Below are 21,437 nucleotides of genomic sequence, written 5' to 3'. Positions count from 1 at the left end.
CACAAGCAGGGCCTCCCTGGGAAGGAGCTGTTCCCTTCTGGCACCAACGCAGGGAACAGCATCCGGGTGGAGGGAACAGTCTGTCCCCCTTTGCTGGCGTGAGGCTCCGGGAGGCCTTCACGTAGGTGCCGGGTGGGGCTGCGGGGGGCTGGTCTGGGAGCCTCGGGGCGGACCCCACGGAGAGGTCGGCGGGGAGGAAGGCACGTGGGGAGAGAGCGAACCAGTGCCGTGTGAGCGCCGGCGGGCGGGGAGCCTGGGCCGACCTCTGCACCCCGACACCTGGGGGAGCCCTGGGGCCTGTCCGCTCCTCCCGCCGTGTGAGTCTGCCACGGACCGGGCCGTCCTCATGGAGTCCACCTTCACCCCCAGGTGTGGGGGTGGGGAGCGAGGGGCCAGGAGTGACAAGACGCACGGCCTCCCAAACACCGCCCTTGCCCCTTGCCCTCAGAGTGAGGGGCACAGGGCCTCAGGGTGCCCCCCGCACTGGCACCAGGAGGCCAAGAGGCTGCAGAGGGACTCCTGTCCCCCAGTGGGCGGGGCAGGCCTGGCTCTGTCCCCCGCGGCCGTGCACCCCGGAAGGCGGGACCGCTGACACCGGGGGCGCCAGGCTGCCCCAGGCGCCGTCAGCGGGCCTGCCAGGGGCTGGATGCTTGTGCAGAGCTCCGAGCCTTTGGAAAAAGATATAAATTAGATTTTATTGAGTTTGGTGTGAGACGTTTTTGAAAAAAATCAATGCTTTCCCGTGTGAAGTCTCGTCCTCACTTCCTGCCCCCCCCCGGGGGCTGGGTAATGCGGCCCTGGCTCCTCCGGAAGGATGGCAGAAAACCCCTGCGGGGGCCGGGGTGGGGGGCGCTGGGGGCTGGGACCTGCCCGCACGGTCTGCACGGGCACTTCCTGTCGTCCCGGGCGGAGCAGGAGGACAGCAGGGCTCTGGCCCAGGCCGGTGATGGAGAACCTGTCCTTCCTCATTTCCCCAAATGGAGTCAGTTTTCCGGGCTGCCGGCGTGTCCCCGCCAGGCCTCTGCCGGGACCATCTGTTTTCTGCTGTGGCCGTGACGGGGTGGCGAGGGCACGGGGAAGGAGCCCGCTCCCCTTCCCACTGGGCACTCCCGCGTGGGCGGACGCCTGGACAGAGGCACCTCCTATGGGCCTGGGGGGGCAGGGGGGGCCGACCGGGCCCTCCCAAAGGGCCCCGCGCTCACGGCCTCGGAGCCCGTCCGCCTCCACTCCCGCCCGGGGACTGGCCTCACCCCTGGTCGCATGTGGGACTCCCCTCCCCTGCACAGCCCCATGTCAGGGCCCAGAGAGCAGCGTCCGGAGCCCCAGGGCCGGCAGGACGCCAGGAGACACGGGTTTCCAGGGTGGGGGGACCCTGTGTCCTGACCTGAGCTGGCTTGGGAAGGCCGGCCCCCCCTGCAGGTCCCCCCGGGCGGGGGTCTGGCTCCCGCCACCAGCGGCTGTGACACCTGCCGGCCCCCAGCGTGGGCCCGGTGTGTGCGGGGCTCTGCGGACGCGGCGGCGAGAAGACAGGGCACCCACGGGGGCGGGGGCAGGCCGGCGAGGTGAGCCCCCTGCACGCAGGGAGGGGCCGGCTCCTGAGACCCCCGTGCTGGCGCTGGAGGGGACGGCGGCCCCCACCGGCCCCTCAGGTCACCCACCCGTCCCGCTGGCCGCTCGCTGTGGCCGGTGACGTGGGGGACGGAGGGGGAGGCTCCGGGGGCCTGGGGACGGCGTGGGGTGCTGACAGGACAGCGCCCGGCCTGGCGGTGGCCGTGCCAGCCGCCTGAGTGTCCTGTGCGGCTGAATTTTTCCTTCCACTGCCCCGGCTCCTGGCCACCGTCTTGGCGAAGACGGCTCGGGACCGAAAGCTCTTCCGTCTATTTTTAAATGCGCGGCATTCCCGTCGCCGGCGCTGGAGTCACCCCAGGCGAGGGTGCCCGAGACTGGCTTCGCCCGGCGGGGGGTGGGGGCAGGGGGGCGTGTGTGGTGGCTGACGGCAAACCCAGAGCATCAGTGACCGGAGAGCCAGCTCGCCGGAGGGACCTGGTCGCGGAGGGAGTGGACGTCGGAGCCTCTGTCTTCCGGAACCTGCAAAGTGCCTCCGCAGACCAGAGGGCAAAGGGTCCCCGGGTTCCCCGCCAGCCCGGCTGTGGGTGTTCTTGCCCGGGGGGGCCTCCCTCTCCACACCCCCGCCCCTCCCCCAAGCAGGGGCCTCAGGACCTTCCTGGGCCCCTCCCTCTCACGTCAAAGGCCCAGGGAGGTGGGGCGGGTGCTCTCCTGGAAGGGGCCGGGGCTCCTCCGTGACCAAGGGCGGAATGTCCCCTTCTGGGGTCGCTTTGTCCAGTTTTCCTGAGGGCGAGGGTCACCAGAGGCCACCCCTGCGGGTCCAGCCGGGTGGGGGGAGTGCAGGGTGCCCCTTCTCCCCTTCTTCCCCCCAGGCCCCGCGCCTGTCCCTGGTGGGCCCGGCTGGAGCCTCCTTCCTGGGCCTGGGCTCAGCTGGGGAGCCGGCCGGGAGTGCTGACGAGGGGTGGGAGATGGGGGCTGGGCGTGCGGCCCCGGGACGTGCCCATGTGCTCAGGGGCCGGCACGGCACCGGTGCCACGCCGGCCCCGGTGTTCCGGAGGAGTCGCAGGTCGGTGTGGAGCCTGCCTCTGCCGGTCTGTGTCCTGCTGAGTGACAGGGAAGAGTGGTCCACAGGGCTGCTGCTCTCTGTGGAGACCCGTGTGGGGAGCCGAGCGACCCGAAACCGAACGGGCCCTTCCCTGGGTGGACCCCAGGGTGCTGGGCGGGCGTGGGAGGGGTTGTTTGTGGTCAGGGGAGAAACCTCCTTCCCAGGGGGGAGGGGGAGGGGGCTCCGTAGGGGCCTGCCTGGGCACTGCTTGTGTCCATGCTCGGGGGCTGGGGAGTGAGTGAGTGCCCCTGGCCTCCCAGCAGCAGGTTCCGGAGGGACCGGCCAGGACACCCCGAGCCCCTGCTGGGCACGGCCGCCTCTGCCCACTGCCCTGCAGGGACAGCCTGCTGGCCGTGCCTGGAACCTGCCTTCCCTCGTCCTGGCCTGTGGCGCCAGCATCCCCGCCGGCCTCAGGCCCCAGGTCGCACCCTGGGGTGCAGCCTCCATCCCTGGCCCTGGCTGCAGGCCCCCCGGGAGGGCTGCAGACAAAGCGCAGGCTTCCAGGGGTCGGTCTCCCGGGCCCCACCGCTGACCACTGGCCCCCACTGCCTGCAAGCGTGGAGGGGGCTGGGGGCTCTCTCTGCCTGTTCTTCCAGGACCCCTCCTCTGGGCCCAGCTCCGGCCACCTCCTGTGGACCCCTCTCAGGCCCTTCCCTGCACACCCAGGGGGCAGGGTAGGGGTACCACTCGGCCGGGTCCACCTAGAGGCCCCATGAAGAAGATCCGCGTGGGCTGGGCCCTATAAACCAGAGCCTGGCAAGGTCCGTCCCCCTCCCAGCTCAGAGGTGACCAGTCCAGGGCTGCTTGGGCCACTCTGGCCCCTCAGGCGTGCTGGCCTGGTCATGACCACCTTGGAGGTGACCAAGGGGCTGGTCTGCTCCTCAGAGCGCACAGGGCCTGGCAACCGGAAGGGGTCCACCAGTCCAGAGGCAGCGAAGCCTGGCTCCGCCGGTCCCTCCTCCTCTTGCTCCTCGCCCCTCCCTGCTCGTTCGCGGCTGGCGCGGCGTCGCAGGGGTTAACGGGGGGCGGGGCGAGGCGGCGGGCGGGGCGAGGTGGCCGCCGCGTCCCTGCGCGAGACTCGGGACGGCAGGAGCGCGGAGCCGCTGCTGCCGCCTCGGCCATGCGGCTTTCGGGCCGAGGGCCTGGGCTGGGGCCCGCGCCGCCCCCCGCGCGTCGCCCCCGCTGATCCCGCGCCCCCGTCGCCGGGCGCCGCCGGCACCATGGTGCAGAAGTCGCGCAACGGCGGCGTGTACCCCGGCCCGAGCGGGGAGAAGAAGCTCAAGGTGGGCTTCGTGGGGCTGGACCCCGGCGCGCCCGACTCCACCCGGGACGGCGCGCTGCTCATCGCGGGCTCCGAGGCCCCCAAGCGCGGCAGCATCCTTAGCAAGCCGCGCGCGGGCGGCGCGGGCGCCGGGAAGCCCCCGAAGCGCAACGCCTTCTACCGCAAGCTGCAGAATTTCCTCTACAACGTGCTGGAGCGGCCGCGCGGGTGGGCCTTCATCTACCACGCCTACGTGTGAGTGTCCGCGCCTTGCGCCCCGCGCCCCGCACCCGACCCGGCGCGCCGCGGCCAGCGGGGACCGCGTCCCCGGGGCAGAGCGAAGGGCGAAGATTGGAGAGATCAGGCAGGAAGGAGTTCCGGGGTGCGGGCTTCAGGTCGGGCGGGGGCGCCCGTCCCCCGCCCTCTCCCAGGCTCCCCCCCACCCACCGCGGCCTGGCGGGGTTGCATCAGCCCCTCCCCCCCAGGACGGGGTGAGCAGAACCCCGGGCGCCCCTTCTCAGCCCGCGGGGCTCCTCCCCGGGCCACGGCGCCGAACAAAGGGCCAGTGGGGAGGGAGGGCGGCGCTGCCCGTCCCACCTCTGTTTCTGGACTCCTGGGGGTCCCCCTGGGCTGGAATTCCCCACGAAGACGCGAGTGACGGGGGAAGGGCTGGCATCTCCTGCCCAGTCCCCAAAGCCGCTCACTCCGTCTGGGCAGGCTCCTGCCCGCCCGAAATGGGGAGGGGTCCTCCCTCCGAGGCCGAGGCCAGCTGACTCCTGCGCTCTGGTGCCTGCCGGGGGCAGCCGCACCTGCACCCCTGACTCTCCCTCCGCCCCCCACCACGCAGCCCTGGCCCCCCTGCAGCTGCTGGCTGCAGAGCAGGCCGGCACCTGCCGCCCCCTCCTCGCTCGGGCGCCGGACCCTCCTGGGCAGAGTGGACGCCGGCGGGAGGGGCACAGCTGCAGCTGCCTGGGGCCTACCCGCCCGGCTCCACAGGAGGCTGCGAGTCTCCCCAGGCCCCATGTTCCGGGAACCCCTGGCTCCCTGCGCAGGGCCCGGGGCCTCGGCTGGCGTGGTGTGCACCAGGCCTTCCGTGTGCTGTCCGTGCAGGTCTGCGTGTATGGCTGTGGGGTCCGCCCGGCCTCTGAACCGGCAGGCACCCTCTCCCATCCCACTGGACCGGGGCCGGCTCGGCCATTTTGTGTGAAGGCATTTTGGGATGGGAGCGAGGGGGGGATTCTGGGAAACCGCCTCCACCCGACCCCGTGCCCACCCGGGACGGGAGGGGCGTGTCCCTGGGAGTGTGACCCGGGCCGTGTGTTCGACAGACCCTCCGTGGGCCGGGCGCGGCGGCCCTGGGAGGGAAATGCCGGGCTGTGTGGAGAGGGTGTCCTGGGGGGACTGTGTCCCCGGGAGGTGCCCTGCACGCCATCCCCTGGCCCAGCAGGCGGCCGGCCGACCTGGGAGCCCCAGGGGCAGGGGCTCCCCTGGCACAGGGAGCGTTGGGCCCTGTCAGTCCCCGTTGGCCCCCCATGGCAGCTCTGGCTCAGGCGCTCCCAGGCAGGCAGTGCTCAGATGTGCTGCTCCTCCTGGGGGAGCCCTGTGTCCCCCAACCAGTGACCCTCCCACCCCACCTGCCTCCCCACCTGGCTGGGGCTGAGGGGCCTCCCCGTGGGGCCGGCTCTGGTCACACAGGTCCTGCCCTGAGGTGACCTCCGGTACATACCAGCCGGCCCACAGCCCAGCAGCGGGGCATGGATGGCCCCTCTGTGAGGCCCCGGCCCCGGCCCTGAGTGGCCGCTCCCTGCTGGGGCCTGAAGGGCCGGTCCTCGGTGCCAGCTGCCTCCCAGACGCTGCAGCGTTCACACCAGACGCAGGGTGTGTGGGGGTCTTAGGTCTGGCTCTGCGCTCGCCTGGGGGGGGGTCTGTGTCCTATCGTTTCTTTTCCCAGCTACCCTGAGTCAGGACAAGCAGGCCGGCCGTGTGCGGGCAAGGACTTTGGGGGCACTGCCACCCCCGTTCTGAGGCAGCCCTGCCCCGCCGCCAGCTCGGGCCCCTCCTCAACCCCTTTCCCAGGCACCAGCTTCCCGGAACTGCCCTTGCTCCAGCCCACGGGTGGGGGGGCAGGGGCAGACTCAGGGAGGGCAGCCCAGGGGCCGGCATTGCTCCTGGGGAGGGGCTGCCGCCACCGTTGGCCGAGGCGCCGAAGTGCAGGGACAGACCTGCTTCGGGCCTCAGTGTGCCGGTCAGTGAAGTGGGCCCAGCAGGGCCTGGGGAAGAGGCACCCTCGGGGCCGGCTCCGCGTGGGCTCTCCCCACGGGGACACGCCTGTCCCGCCGGGGTTCTCGTGGCCCACCCCTCACCCAGCCCTGGGCAGGGAGCTCCCCACTGTCCCTGTGCCCAGGCTAGCTCCAGAGGCCTCTGCCCCCGGGGTGTGGCCGCCCGGGTGCCCTGCTCCCTCGCCCAGCCCTGGCTGATGGAGCGACTCCTGCTTTGGTTTGTGGATTTGTTAATTAAATGAAGTTCAAGCTCCTCCTTCTGGCCTGGCGCTGCGTGGGGCCTGGGGAAGCCAGGGGCCGGAGGGAGGGACAAGCCACCAGGCCTGGGGTCCGGGGCAGCGCAGAGCCCTCCTGGGCCACCTTTCCTCCGCCCCTTGTCGCCAAAGCCCAGTTTCCGGAAGGCGGGGGGGGGGGGGTCCCAGTGGGCCCCGGGGGCAGCTGCTGTCAGGCGTGGGAGGGAGGCGGCTGCCCTGGGGCCTCCGGGCTGGGCAGGCCTCAGGCCAAGTCCCCCGCCTGCCCTGCGGGCTGCGGAAGGGGTTTTCTCCGCAGCCGAGCACCGGGCAAGGAGCCACGCCCCTCCCTGCCTCCCTCCCTGCCTCCCTCTGCCTGCCCTCGAGCCTTTCCAGCTCCTCTGGAGGCAGCAGCCCTCTGGACTCCCGAGACCCCGAGGTGCGGGCCGGCCCCACAGAAACCGCTGGGACCCCCTCTCCCAGCCCCGAGGCCCCCGGAGGGTCCTTCCCTTGCTCACACTGGGTGGGGAGTGGGCTCTGGGTGCAGCGATGGCCCCCACAGGCCTGGGCACCACCCTCAGTCACGATGGACCCTTCACCTGGTGGGGGGGCGGGCAGGGGGGGATGCGGCCGAACTGGTGGCAGCCCTGTGCCCGCTCCTCGCCAGCCCCCCCCCCCCTGCTGCAGGTCTCGGGGCCTGAGGGTCTGTGCCTGGGGAGGGGGTGTCTCCCTGGACGAGGATTTTCCAGTGCGGGGCCTGGAGTTTGCAGGGATTCCTCAGGGGGAGAAGGAGCCACAGAAAAGGCCCCGGACCACCCTGTGGGGGCTTCAGGGCTGTGTGTCTGCTCAGGAAAGGCCCCGGGGGTCCTTCGAGAGTGCCCCCCCGTCACAGGCGCCTTGGGGGCCAGGTCTCCAGGCTCCGGGAGGCGGGGAGAGGCAGCCATACTTACCGTGGTCCCTGAAACTCCTCACTGGGAGGCCCCACTTCGCTGGTGGGGAGACTGAGGCCAGGAAGGGTTGAGTAAGTTCCAAGTCGCCCCACCCAGGCTGACAGGGCCTCTGTGCCCCAGGGAGGAGCACTCGGGGTGCTGGCTGCCTGACCCCCAACGTCCGGGAGCCGCTGGGAGCAGCTGGGACTCGAGCGTGTGAGGAGGGCCGGCCCGCGGGACTGCCTGTGCCTGCGGCCGGGGGCCTCTCTCTGGCCTGGGCCCCCAGGCCCTCCCCTCGACGGCGGCCAGGGGTGCCTTTGGAAGCCTCTGAGGCCGAGGCTGCTGGGCAGGCGCCCCCCTGCGTCCTGGACCCCCATCCCCTTGTGTGTCCAGCCCAGCCAGGGTGCCTTCCCTTTCGTGGCCTTGGATAACCCAAGTGGGGTCACGTCTTTGCTCCTCCCACTTGTCTGCCCTGGGTGGGCGGGACCGGGCGGGAGGTGGGCCTCCACCCTCAGCCTGGGGCCCCACAGGTTGCTCCCCTGTCCTCGGTCTGGCTGCGTTCAGGGGCCCGTGCGGGCCGGCCGACCTGGGGGAAGGCCACAGGGGCTGTGTTCTCACCCCACTTCTTCTTCTTTGTTTTTTAAAGATTTTATTTATTTATTTCTAGAGAGGGAAGGGAGGGAGAAAGAGAGAGAGAGAGAAACATCAGTGTGCGGTTGCTGGGGGCCGTGGCCTGCAACCCAGGCATGTGCCCTGACTGGGAATCGAACCTGCGACGCTTCGGTTTGCAGCCCGTGCTCCATCCACTGAGCTACGCCAGCCGGGGCTAGAACTGGCTTTTTTTGCATAGAGAAAGAGGCTCTAATTTCGAGGTCACCAGGCCAGGGGACCGGAGGCCGGACTTCGCTTTGTCTTGTGGGTCCGAGGTTCTGGCCGGATCGGAGGGGTTTCAGCACCGGGTCCTCCTGGACAGCGCCCTGCACGTGGGCGAGGAGGGTGTGGCTTCAGGTTGCCGCCCGGCCCTGTGGTTCTGGGGTTCTGGGTGGGGAGGGGCTCGGGGTCCACAGGGCCACTCAGGCGCTTCGGTTCTGGGCCTGGGTCTCGTCAGACGCGGGACAGGACCGCTCTGAGCTGGCTCTGCCGTGTGGCAATGCGTTCGGGGCTGTGGCTTAGGCGTGAGGCCGTCTGCAGGGCTCGCCACCCCGCAAGGCTGAGTCGTGCGCCGACCCGGTCACCACGAGGGTCACCAGGGTCACGAGGGTCTCGAGGCCGAGCCCGCCCTCGGGCGGCACTGCCCAAGCCCGGGAGACGCCCGCCAGGCGGGGCTGCGGCTCAGCTGACTCTCTGACACCCCCCACCGCTGGCGGAGGTGGGGGGCGTCTTCCTGTCTTGGCTGCTGGCGCCCGGCCAGCCCGCCCCATGGAGCGCGAGCCGAGCAGCCGGATCCACGGTAGAAAGGAGGAAGCAGACCCGGGTTGTCCCCAACGGGCGTTGTCCTGCACGGAGGGTGTTGTCCTGCACGCGGTGGCGGCTCCCGACCGGACGACGAGGTTCTGGGCCTGACTGCCGGGCCCTTCGTTTGCTCCTGGGGAGGTGGGGGCGTGCCAGGGAGGGTCGGAGAGGAGAGACGCCTGTCTCTCGAGTCAGTGAAGGGGGCGGTGGCCACAGGCTCAGAGGGGGGGGAGCGGGGGGCCAGGAGCACACGGGCTGGCGTGGGCTGGAGGGGCCGTGGTTCCTGCCGCTGGAGGCTGGGACGGATCGTGCTTCCAACTCTCGTGGAAGGGGACAGGGCTGACGGCCTCGAGGGTCTCAGAGACCCCGCCCTGGGGCCTGTGCTCCGGGGGCCCCGCCGGACCCGAGTGGGCGCTGCGGGGATGACGTTCCGGAAGCTGTAACAGGGGCCTCGGTGGGTTTGTGCGGCTGCCTCTGTGGCCCTTTCAGAGTGGTCCTGCCAGATGCCGGGCTGGTCAGCGCTGGCGCCCGTGGGCCCTGCCACGGAGACTGGGGCGGCGGTGACCCTAAGGGCAGGGACTCGGGCCCCAGTGAGGGGGTCCCGAGACCCCACAGAAGCAGGCCCGGGCTCTGGTTCGGTGCGGCGGTCGGTCCCGAGGGCCCTGGAAGGCGCAGCCCTTGCCCCGAGCGGTTCCGTGGGAACCGTGGAGAAGGGCCCGTTTCTGGACGGTGGGTGTTGGCGTTCAAGGTGCTTTGCACACCTGCTGTCATTTAGCCCCAGACACTGGGTTGCGGGGCTCTGGGTGCAGCAAGGGGACGGCCAGGCGGGGGCGCAGCAGGTGCGGGGCCCTGGCATCCCCCCCCCCACAGGCTCTGGAGTGCAGGAGGGGACTCCTGCTCAGGGTGGGGACCTGCCTCCCTCAGGGAGGCCCTGGCTTCTCCCCAGCCACTGGATGCCGGGAGCACCTGTCCCACTGCCCAGCAGCAGGCGCCGGCCACAGGGAGGGGATGGAGGGGGCGGGCAGGGGCAAGGCCTTGCCTTGTCCGGCAGCTCTGGAGCTGCCCCACTTGGGGGAAATGGGAGGGTGGGTGTGTCCCAGGCCGCCATCCCCAAGTCTGACTTTTGTCTCCAGGACATGTGTGTGCGCACGCTGTTCCTTCTAGATTGTTCCGGCTGTCTGCAGGCCCTGCCTGGTCTGCCCCGTCCCTAGTTGGAGCCTGCTTTCCTGTGCAGGTCTGGAAAGAGTGCTCCGGCATTTGTAGGAGGGAAGGGCCAGTTTTCCCCCGGGCCCCAGGTTTTGGGGGGTGGTGGTGAGACGCTTCCGGAAGCCAGGCCCTCAGAAGAGGGGGTGGTGGCCCGAGGGCCCGGCGGTCACTGTGCAGGCTGGCGTCTGCCCCCTGCGGGCAGGGCGTTCGCCGGGCCCGCGGGGGCCAGGTAGACGCGGGAGCCTGGCTGGGGCCCTGGGAGGTGAGAGGCTGGTTCCCTGGGACAGAAGCTTTGAGGGGGAGGGGAGGGGAAGGGGAGGGGGGAAGGGGAGGAGGAGGAGCAGGAGGAGGAGGAGGGGGAGGGACAGGGTGGCTTCCCCAGACTGCCCTTCCAGCAGGAGGGCGGGGCCTGGCCAGGGGGCGGGGCGGGGGAGCTGGCCGTGGTCCTGAGCCGAGAGTGGGCGAGACCTCCGGCGGGAGGAAGTAGGTGGGGGGCCCAGGCCGCGGCAGACGGTGCTGCGCCACGTGAGTGAGGGGCGCCGCGGCCTCTTAGACCCTGCGTCATGGTTTTCCGCCTCTCCTGGTGACGGGAACGGGGACAGCCACCGCAGGACATCGGGGAGCGGCTGAGAAGCGCCGGGAAGACCCTGGGTCTTGCCTCAGCAGTTCCCAAGGGCCCCGCCGGTCCGAGAGTTTCCGAAAGCACAGACCTCTGACCCTAACGCTCTTCTGGGTAGACTCGACTGTCGGTGGTGACAGAGTCATCACACACTTCCAAAGGGAGGCGCGTCCTGGTGCCCCCCAGGGCAGGTGACAGGGTGGCTCTGTCCCCAGGGTCCCTCAAGCTGGGGAGCAGAGGGCAGTGCTGCCCCTCGGGGACCCCTCCCCACCCCCAATCCCACATGGCGCTCCCATGTGCCAAGGGCGCGGCTGGGGGACCCCCAGGGACAGGAGTCAGTCCAGGGGGCCCTCTGCTCAGGCCAGCTCCTCGGATGGGGCGGGGCTCGTGCAGGACCCCAGAGGGGCCTCGTGGGGGCGGGAGGGGTGTGGCAGGGAAGCTCAGGACAGGCAGGCCCGGACGCAGGCCAGGCCTGGGCCCCCAGAGTGAGCGGGGATGGCTGGGGGGGCCCCCGAGGCTGACAGAGGCAGAGCTCAGTGCCCGAGGGGGAAGGAGACCCTTCTGGGAGGGAGCCCGCCGGTCAGAGCCCCCTCCCCGTGGCCCACACACAGGCTCCCCAGGCTGGCGTCCTCCGCCTGGGGCAGGGGCGGGGCCCTGTGTGGGGGGGTCTGGAGGGAACCCTGTGTCGGGCCTGTGCCGGGGAAACTGAGGCACGGGGGGGAGGGCACTGCCCGGGGCACATCGGGGGTTTCCCCGCCGTCTCAGGCCTGACGGTGCGGCTTCGTCTCCCTGCTTTTCTCTCCCCTTCCCCCCTTTTCTGTGATTGCAGTGAGGGTCACGGAACAGACGGCTGATGGCTTTTCAGTGAATGGTTCAGGGAGGGTTCACCCGTTCTCTGGACTCAAAACGCGCCCGCCGCCCGTGACACCCGAGCCTGTCAGTGCCCCTGTCCCCCCCCCCCCCCCCCCCCCCCCCTGGGGTCGGACCGCTGCCCGGGTGGTGTGTGCAGCTGGAGTCCCACCCGCCCCTGTGTGGTGTGGCTCCCAGATCGAGGACACCCTGCCACACGGGTGGCCTGTCACCTGCCCGTTTCCACCTTTGCTGTGACATCTGTGTCCCAGCGTCCCTGTGGACACTCATCACCGCTTCTCAGGAGTGGGGCCTTTCTAGTGAGAGGTGTTCGCCCCCGTGTGGGCCCCCTGGGCCAGGCAGGGCCCCTCCCAGACCCCACACTCTGCCCTCAGAAGCCCTCTGGTCCCCCGCAGCACCCAGGGTGCCTGCTGGGGCCGCCTGGCGGTGCTTGGAGGCGGTGCACCCTCCGGCCTCTGCTCTCAGGCTGGAGCTGACCTCCAGGGTTTGGCCGCCACGGGGGCCACCCCTGTGGGTAGGTGCCACTTGGGGAGCCCAGTGAGCAGGACGAGCGAGGAGGGCGGGGGGGCCCCAGCAAGCAGGGGTCAGGACTCATCCCCCAGAGAGGACAGGGGAAGGAGTTGGAGGCCGGGCGGCCTCTCAGAGAAGGTGATGATTTGAGGACAGAACCAGGGGGACAGGAGGCTGCGGCCCTGTGATGGCTGCTGGTGCAGAAGGGAATTCCAGGCAGAAGGAGCGGCGTGTCCAAAGTCCCTGGGACAGAGACACTGCCCGGGGAGGCTGAGGGGCAGGCGGGAGGGGCCGCAGGGGCTGCGGTGGGGGTATGGGGGGGCCGGGATGCAGTCAGAGCATCCTGGGTGCAAGAGCTGAGACGCAGTCTTGGGAGGGACAGGGGTGTCCAGGAGGACCCCTGGGTGGGGCCGGTGTCTATGAGAAGGGTGGGGGCCCAGGGTGGGGACGGGGTGGCTGCTGCCTGGTGTGGCGGGGGCTGACACTGGGTGAGCCCTTGTCCAGCCCTGTGGTCCGTGTGTGGACAGGTGGCTGCTGGGGTGCACACCACTCCGTGCACACCTGTGCTCTCTGGGGGCCACCAGGGAGGCACCTGGGAAGCTGCGTGCTGAGGCCGCCGGCCTCCTGCCAGAGCCCCGGCGTGTCCCGGTCCTGGCATTCCCACACAGCCTGCAGGTCCCGGAGCGCCTGGGGCTCCCTGGGGTGCCTGCTCTTTCTGGGGCAACTAGGACCCCGACCTCGACAGCCCCGTGTCCTGTGGCCGAGGCTTGGGAGGGACACTGGCCACCCTGAGGCCGCTGGCCCCTGGGAGCCCCTTGCTGCCCCGGTGTTGGGAAGGGGAGGGCCGGATGGGGGCCCCAGGTGGGCAGTGGAAGGCCTGGAATGCCGAGCCAGGACGGGACCCTGAGGGTCTGACGCCGCCTGAGTTGTGGCCTCTCGGGTCTGAGGCACCTCCCGAGCACTTGTGTGTAGAGGCAGGGTGCCGGTGCTGGCCCGCACCCCTCCCTACACCCTTAGGCCCAGGTGGGAGTGGCCAGAGCCTTCCGTCCTCAGATCAGCAGGCTCAGCTGGGTGCTGGTGGCCTCAGGTGGGCCGGAGGGCTGTGCCTCGGTGAGCCTCAGCCCTGAGATGGGGGTCTGCGTGCGCTGCAACCTCTGGAACTCGGCCTCCGGCCCCCTCCGACCCTGGCGGGCGGGCGGGCGAAGTCATTTTTCACGGCTGGTTGACACCTGGAGCGGCTGTCGGCAGCTGGGCTGCCCGTCACTCCGCCGATCGGAAGTGCCATCGGGACCTGGAGGCAGAGCAGTTCATTAGGGGACGAAATTAGATTCCAGGCGGAGAGCCGCCCGCAGCCCTCGCACTGGCCGGCCGCGGTGGGCGGGGCTCCCCAGGGAGCCCAGCTGCCTCCCACCCGTCTGCCCAGCACCAGGCGTGGCCTCTGTGCCTGGGCCCTGGGAGGGGGCGTGTCAGCGGACCCCTGGGGGAGGGGGCTGCAGGGCCACGGGGCTGCTTCCTAGCCTCTGTTGTTTTCCCTCAGCTGTGGGGGGGCTTGATCGGGACCCCTCCCCAGCCACCTCCCCGGTCTGCCGGAGAGCAGCCCACAGGGGCAGCAGGGGAGGGCCCTATGACAGGACTCCCTGTCTTCCCACCCTGGACTCACTTGTCTCCTGTGCCCTTACGAGGAGATGGACACCCCCTGTCACCCCCCGAGTCAGTCTTCGGTGGGGCAGGGAGTCTGGGCTGGGGGGCCGCGCCGTGGGGGCTGCCCCCGGCCGAGGCACCCGCCCTGTTGCCCCCACCCCTGGGGGAGGGGCCAGGAAGGTGGTGACATGGGGTCTGTCACGTTTTCCCAAAAAGAGGTATTTCCTGCATTCCGGTGGGGGGGTAGGGGGGTGGGGAGACAGAAGTGGGGGTCTCAGCCTGGAGACAGGGCCCCCCCAAGCACACGCACGCACCTGCAGCAGCCGTGCCCCCTGCGACCTGCAGGCGCGGCTGGGGCTGACCACCCCGGGGCTGCCACAAGCTCCCGCCGCCCGGGGCCCCTCCCACACCTGCCGCCCGGCTCCCAGGACCCTGCCCTGAGCCCTCGGCTGTCTACAGAGGGTCCTGCCGCCGCCGCCCTGCACCCAGGAGCCCCGACGCCTGGCTGAGAGGCGTGTCCTGTGTGGTGGGCCCCGTAGTGCGGGGCGGCCTCCCTCCTGGCGGCCAGTGGCTGGGACGGTCAGGCACACAGTGGGCCTGGGTGGGCGTCAGACGCTCCCTTGAGTGGGGGCGGGTGGGGGCCCTTTCCCCGCCGCCCAGGTGAGCACTGGCCGTCCAAGGTGGCTTCCCACGCTGGCTGCCCTTCCCGCTGCCCGTCTTGGCCCCTGGAATGGGGACCAGCTGCTCGAGATGCTGTTTCCTTGGCAACCGCTGCCAGCATCGGCTCTCCACTTTGAATTCATTTTCATAATTAGCCTCAGGCTGTGGGGAACCACCTCCCCATCTCCTCTCCCCTGGCAGCCTGGACGGTTCCTGGCTGGGGGCCGTTGGCGACCCCCGGGCTCCCACCTGCCCATCTCTCTCTCCCTCCCCCTCTCGGAGGAAGGGACCCAGGTCCTCTGGGGCCTCCTCTGTCCTCCGGGGCTTGAGGGGGTCAGCGCTCTGGGCACACAGGGCCGTCTCCGTGGAGCCACCAGGGCAGGGCCGGGACAGGAGCCGGAGCGGGGGAGGGGGTGCCAGCTCCCCACAGGCAGGACGCTCGGGCGGGAAAGCTCTTCGGGAAGATGGGTGGGATCACCTGCCACGGTCCCATCTCGGGGTGTCTGTGGAGGTCTAGATCTGCCCGGGGTGACCCCTTGGTGGATGGCACCCCCATCATCCTGCTGGAGGGTGGGGCCTCGTGTCTGAGATGCGTCCCCCCAGGGCTGGACCTCTGTGAAGTGTCCCCTGTCCCTGAGGGTGCTGTGCCCGGAGACCAGGAGGCCGGAGGCCTCAGTTCCCCCAATTCTACTTCCCCATCGGGGGCCCGAGACACTGCTGTGTGCTGGGCGGGGTGGTGGCTGGTCACCGAGGTGCCGACCGCCGGAAAGGCCTGGAAACCTGTGGCTCTGCTGTGCGGCTGCTTGGAGGAGCGGGGGAGGCCTCCACTCTGGGGGCTCCCGTCCCGAGCTGCCTCTGGGGCCCCATCCTGGGCCAGAGAGTTGGGCCTGTGGGGACCTGCCGTCTCTGCTCTGGAGACGTGACGGGGGACCCGCGCAGGCCCCCCATCTGCCCTCCCCTCCTCCCCCTTGGGTGCAGGCGTTTGGAGCCTCCCTCCTGAGTCGGGGAGACGCCGCCCCCACCGGGCGCCATCTGTGGTGTCTGTTCCGAAACTTGGAAAACAGGCCCGGAGCTGCTGCTGGCACGCACAGGGTGGGCCGCCGGGGCGGGGGCAGGCTCGTCCATCCCCTGGGTCCGGGCCCCTGCCCATGGGGACAGGCTGCACAGCGTGGCTGGGCCAGCCCAGAATGTTCCGGAAGGCCCTCAGGAAGCGGGGCCGAGAGGGTCCGGCCACCTTGGGACTCTGAGCGCCCCGCATGGGCCTCACCGAGTCGGGCAGCCGCTGCCCCGTTCTCCAATCCAGTCGTGTCCTGGGGGTGCCGCCCCCACTCGCTCTCCCCTCGGCCAGGGGCTCCCCGGCCTTCTGCACTCTGGGCCCCAGCAGCTCCACCCTGCCTGCAGGAGCGCCCCCCGTGGACACCTCCTCCAGGAAGCCCTCCAGGGTTCATGTCTCCCCTGGCTCCCCGTTTCCCAGCGCTGAGCTGGGCCAGGCCCCGGTGCCCCTTCTGTGGGGGGTGTTGACTTCCGTGTCCCCCACGCCCCACCTCTGGGTGCCAACCCAGAGTCTCCCACCTTGCGCCCCTGGTGGATCCACTCTGGGCGTGGGCACTCCCTCCCCCACGGCGGGGTCAGGAGACGACACCCCCAGGCAGACAGGCAATTATGAATATAAGGCACACAAGATATTTGGACATTTTTCCAGGGCTCAGTTAATTGAATAAATTGGCTAACGAGCAAAGGAAATTAATTGCGGTTTTGAAACGCGGCTGTCTCTCTGTGGCGCTTCGTCTGTGTCAGCAGGCGCTGCCTGTGCCCGGCCCCTCTGTCGTCGCCTCTGCCGCGTCTAGGGTCCCCTGAGGGCGGTCAGCCCCGCGGCGGGGGAGGGGGAGGGGGAGGCCTGCGTCTCTGGGCACACTCCCCGCGCTGTGCAGGGCAGGAGGCGGGGCCGCCCAAGGCTCATGGGCGCTGAGCGTGCGTGATGCGTGGGCTGGGGCGCAGGCAGGGGGGCCGAGTGGGAGTCGCGGAGGGTCAGGGCGGACCCTGCAGCGTTGGCCCCAAAGGGCCTCGACCCTCCCCCACTAGGGGGCAGAGCTGGAGCTGGGGGAGGGGCGTCACCTGGGAGGGGCGTGGCGTGTGCCCTTGTCCCTCCGCCCCTCATCCTGTGCATTGCACCCCTCGCCCCTCGGGAGCCTGGGACCAGGTCCTCGGGCGTCAGGGGCTCTGCGCCCTGAGACCCCACGCCCCATGTTGGCTCTGGTGGGTGCTTTGCACGGGGCCTCGGCCTCCGCGCTGCCTCCACAGTGGATCCTGGTGCCTGACGGTCAGGGACCCACAGGGCGGCCAGGGACGCAGGTCCGTGGATGGGACGCCCGACCACGGACCCCAGGTCACACGGGACCGAAGCCAGAAACACACGGACCCGGACAAGGGCTCCGGGGCAGCTGCGTGTGAAGGTCAGCGTTAACCGGGAGACAGGCCGTCCCTGCCTCGGAGCCCCGAGAGGGGACGTGGTGCCCGGGGAACGGCGAGCGTGGGGTTTGCGGGCCCCACCTTCGCCGCTGCAGGGCACGTCGGGGTCTTGCCTCCAGCCCAGGAGGCCAGGCCTGTGCCCTTTAACACTGAGTCCGGGTTGTCCCCAGGGCCCGCAGCTGTCAGGGCCGACCGGGACAGATGGGGGGGTGGGCAGAGTGTGGGGTGTCCGCTGTGCCGCCCCACCCCCGCCTCCGCCGCTGACCGCACCTCCCCCGCCCCAGGTTCCTGCTGGTCTTCTCCTGCCTCGTGCTGTCCGTGTTCTCCACCATCAAAGAGTACGAGAAGAGCTCGGAGGGCGCGCTCTACATCCTGGTGAGCCCCGGGGCGGGCGGAGCAGCCTCTGGCCGCGGGCTCCCCGCCCTTCCCCCAACCCCCGGCTGTGCCGCAGCCCGAGCCACACTCGGCCCCTGAGGCCCCGCCTCCTCTGCCCCTCCTCCGGCCCTCCCTGAGCCTCGGGGCCCGAGTGGCCCTCCACCACGGACACGCGGGGTGTCCCCGGGCAGACACGGGTGGGGCGGGGCTTGAGACGCTCACAGCAACCCCCCAGGGGCAGGGGCGGGCGCCATGGTGACCACAGTGTAATCTCTGCGTTGCTGTTGGGGACTGAGGGGCCTCCCGGGTCCAGAAAGCGCGTCTGGGGAGCCCTGGTCCCGGGCTTGGGGGAGGGCCCAGCGGAGCCAGGCCACGCCCCCGCGGCCCTGGCCCGGCGGTGGCTCAGCTGCGCCCCCTGCAGGAGATCGTGACCATCGTGGTGTTCGGAGTGGAGTACTTCGTGCGCATCTGGGCCGCGGGCTGCTGCTGCCGGTACCGCGGCTGGAGGGGGCGTCTCAAGTTCGCCCGAAAGCCGTTCTGTGTGATCGGTGAGCCCGCGTGGGGGAGCAGGGCGGACAGGGGCCCACCGTGGGATGCTCCGCCCACGTGGCCTCCCAGAGGGAGAGGCAGAGGGATGCAGGGCGGCTGTGCCCAGGGCAGGGCTGAGCGGACACCAGCCACCGTCCCCACGCCGGGCACTCTGCCTGTGCCTCCGTCCGTCTGCCCACCCTCCTGGGACCCCGGCGGGGCAGCCCCCCAGCCCGCAGCCTCCTCGAGCTCCCGTCTCCGCAGACATCATGGTGCTCATCGCGTCCATTGCCGTGCTGGCCGCCGGCTCCCAGGGCAACGTCTTCGCCACGTCCGCGCTTCGCAGCCTGCGCTTCCTGCAGATCCTCAGGATGATCCGCATGGACCGGCGCGGCGGCACCTGGAAGCTGCTGGGCTCCGTGGTCTATGCCCACAGCAAGGTGAGCCGGATCCTGCGGAAGGGCCCAGGGGGTCCCTTTGCCCCTCTGTCCCCCGCTGGCTCCGCCGCAGCAGGTGGGCGCGCCCCATTGACGCCCCAGCCACACCCACTTAGGCTGAGGCTGGCGGTGGCCCCTGACAGTGGAACCCGGAAGTGGCTGCAGCCACGCCCCCTCTCTAGCCCCTCCCCACATCTAGGGAGCCACCAGGGGGCCCAGACTCTGCCCCGGCCGGCTGTGCGGCCCTGCTCGTGGGTGGGCCCACACTGCCCTTGCGCACTGTCCGGCCTGTCTGAGCTCTGGGCGGGGCCCCGGTCAGCAGGACCAAGGGTGTTGGCCCCCCAGGGTGCTGAGGTGCTGGACACCCCCCCCCCCCGGGGACAGCAGGCGGTCTGGGGGTCTCCACCAAGCTGGGGGGAGTGGAGGTCGGGTCTCAGGTTCCAACGTTCTCTGGCCTGATGGCCTGTCAGCTCTTTGGGACACTTTCAAACCTGGGTGGACGTTCATGCCGGGCTGTCCTCAGTGGCTGTCCTCTGCGGCTGTCCTCCCAGGAGGGAGGGGCACGGGTGTGGGGACACCCAGGGGAACCAGCCACCCGCCGCCCGCCGAGAGCGTGGGGCCATGTGGCCGGGCAGCCGCCAGCTCTGGAGACACGGAGTCCCCCTGGGGCGGGTGGCCGGCCCGGCGCTCTGACGCGGCCCGCTCCCCAGGAGCTGGTCACCGCCTGGTACATCGGCTTCCTGTGCCTCATCCTGGCGTCGTTCCTGGTGTACTTGGCGGAGAAGGGCGAGAATGACCACTTCGACACCTACGCCGACGCGCTCTGGTGGGGCCTGGTGAGTCCCGGCCGGGCTCGGGGTCCTCGATGCAGACACGATCGCCGGGCGTGTCCTTCCTCGGGGAGCCTCGTCCACACCCCCGTGTGCCCCTGACCCCGGGGGCCTGGACTGGACACGGCTGGGCTCTCTCCGGCCAGGGACTTTTCCCTGGGACCACCTGCTGGCCGCTCGGGGCCACGGTGCCCAGGCCGGCTGGGGGCGGGGGCTTCGGCTGGTGTGTGCGGGTGGGGAGGGGCCCAGCCGGGGGGGGGGGGGCCCCTGCGTGGTCAGTGTCATCGTCTTCCTCCCTCCCCCCTCCCTCCCTCCCTCCCTTGTGGCCCACCTGTGTGCAACCCCCGCTGGAGGGGTGGACAGGCCGTCCTGCCTGTCCCGTTCAGGGACAGAAAAGTTTGTAAAAAGGAAACTCAGCCCTCTGGGCCGCCGGGCCCCTGCTCACGGCCCCTCCGTCTCTCCGGGCCTGAGCTCACAAGTCGCCCCATGCCCCTCCTCCACTTGCTTTTCCTCTCAGCACTGTCCCCTCTCGGGCTCTTCCCGTGCCTCCCGGTCCTGCACCCAGTGGGACAGCTGCCTCTTGGGCTCTCCCGGCTGTGACGCAGGGACAGACCCTTCAGATGCCTCCCCACCCCCAACTTCTGTGTCGGGGAAAGAGGGGAGACCTGGGGAGTTTCGGTGTGTTTGTTGCAGGGCTGAAGGTCGGCTGAGGCTGTCCCTGGCCCCACCGGGGCCCTCGGGGGTGGTGTGGTGTTGGCATCCCTGCCACTGCCCAGGGTCCGGCCTGCCCTGTGGGGGGTGCTGAGCCCTGGCCTTCAGCCCCCTGGGGCTGAGGAGGAGAGTCCGGTGCAGGGCCACCGGCCCCTGTGTGCCCACTGCCCGGCCTGGGTGTGACCACGCTCGCTGTCTTGCAGATCACACTGACAACCATTGGCTACGGCGACAAGTACCCCCAGACCTGGAACGGGCGGCTTCTGGCGGCCACGTTCACCCTCATCGGCGTCTCCTTCTTCGCTCTTCCTGCTGTGAGACCCGCTCCCTTTCTGCCTTGGGTGGGGTGGGGTCTCGGGCTCCCGGGTGACCCCTGGGGCACGTGGGTGCGCAGCCCGCTGGGCGTTGGAGGTGGCAGCCCAGGGGCGAGGGACACCCTTCCTGGGATCCCCGGTGGGGCTGCCCGGGCTGGGAGCTGGTGGCTTCCACACCACACCGTCAGAGGGCTCTGGGAGTCCCCAGGCTGTGGCTTCTGACCCCGAGTGTCTTGGTCAGCATCAGCTCCTCCCAGTTGGGTGTGGCTGGCCAGCAGGGCCCTCGGGCGCGGGGTCAGTGCTGCACGCTGACCCGCCCCCTCCGTCGGGTCTCCAGGGGCCGAGGGCCCGTCTGCTGCAGAGGGACGAGGGCTCCTCCTCTGTCCAGGGCCGGCTGGCCAGCCAGGCCGAGGGAAGCAGGCGAGCGGCAGGCAGCCTCGGGGAGGCCACTATCCTGGGTGGCCCTTGGGCGAGAGCCTGGCCGGTGCTTGCCGCCGAGTGGACAGACCAGGGATGGGACACACTCAGCGTGGGCCCCGCCATGCTCGACACCGGCATGTCCTTTACCCTAAGGCCAGCTGTGTTCCCCTCCCCCAGGCCTGGTGTCCAGGCGACTGGGGCCGAGGAGGCGGGGGCGGGGCGCTGTCTGACCCTGGTGACTTGTAGGGCATTCTGGGGTCGGGCTTCGCCCTGAAAGTCCAGGAGCAGCACCGGCAGAAGCACTTCGAGAAGAGGCGGAACCCGGCCGCGGGCCTGATCCAGGTGAGTGCAGGCAGCCCCCCGTCGGGGCCCTCGGAGCCCCCGGCCCGGCCCTGCGGTGCACAGGGGCGAAGTCCCACCTGTGTGTCTGCTGTCTGTGGGTGGGCCCTGGCCACGCTGCAGGGATGTGTCGGGTGTGGGGAGTCTGGTCCGTGCGCTGAGGACCGGGCGGGCGGCCCGCGGCCGTGCAGCAGCGTGGTGCCGACTGCTGTGCCACGAGGGCCCCAGGCCAGGCCGTCACCGCTGCCACCCGGCCGCCTTTCACGGTGCCCTGGTCAGCAGAGGCGTTCTGCATGGGGGGGTGGGGGCCGAGACCCCCGCTCTGGGGGTCTGGAGGCGCGTGAGCCCTGTCGAGGTTCCCAGGTCACACAGCGGGCCCTGCCGCTGGGATGCGGCAGCCGCTGCGTGTCCTGCATGTCCTGCCTTTGCGCCCCTCAGCTGCACGCTCCCAGGGCTGGGGCAGCCTCCCAGGCGGCGTCTGCCGGACGCACAGGCAGGCGCAGGCGGGCTGGCCGCAGCCTCTAGGGCCACAGACAGCAGTCGGGACCAGCAAGGACAGGCTGAGACACCTGGAAGGAAGGGACAGGTCTGGGAGGGGACACGGGGAAGTCAGGGCTCTGCAAAGACCCCCACACACGGGGGGACCTCGGAGGCCATGGCCGGATGCAGGGTCGGAGGTGACTGGG

General features: G+C 70.6%; 1 protein-coding gene across 8 annotated transcripts in view; it reads left to right on the top strand.

Moving 5' to 3' along the window:
* The first annotated feature begins 3,748 nt into the window (after positions 1–3,748).
* Positions 3,749–21,437, top strand: part of KCNQ2 (potassium voltage-gated channel subfamily Q member 2) — a 37,814-nt gene continuing 20,125 nt past the window's right edge. For 7 of the 8 annotated variants that reach the window (XM_036010025.1, XM_028524085.2, XM_036010026.1 and 4 more), the window contains exons 1-7: positions 3,749–4,187; positions 17,082–17,172; positions 17,594–17,720; positions 17,965–18,140; positions 18,848–18,973; positions 19,882–19,992; positions 20,659–20,754. In XM_036010025.1, coding sequence (XP_035865918.1) covers positions 3,892–4,187; positions 17,082–17,172; positions 17,594–17,720; positions 17,965–18,140; positions 18,848–18,973; positions 19,882–19,992; positions 20,659–20,754 — 1,023 coding nt within the window. In that variant the 5' untranslated portion in view covers positions 3,749–3,891. The remainder of the gene's footprint in view (positions 4,188–17,081; positions 17,173–17,593; positions 17,721–17,964; positions 18,141–18,847; positions 18,974–19,881; positions 19,993–20,658; positions 20,755–21,437) is intronic. The other variant, XM_028524084.2, reaches the window with a different exon arrangement.

The sequence above is a fragment of the Phyllostomus discolor genome, chromosome 9 (assembly GCF_004126475.2).
Source record: "Phyllostomus discolor isolate MPI-MPIP mPhyDis1 chromosome 9, mPhyDis1.pri.v3, whole genome shotgun sequence".
In the NCBI taxonomy this organism is placed as follows: domain Eukaryota; kingdom Metazoa; phylum Chordata; class Mammalia; order Chiroptera; family Phyllostomidae; genus Phyllostomus; species Phyllostomus discolor.
Note: the sequence above shows the minus strand (reverse complement) of the source record. Positions and strands in the feature narration are given on the sequence as shown.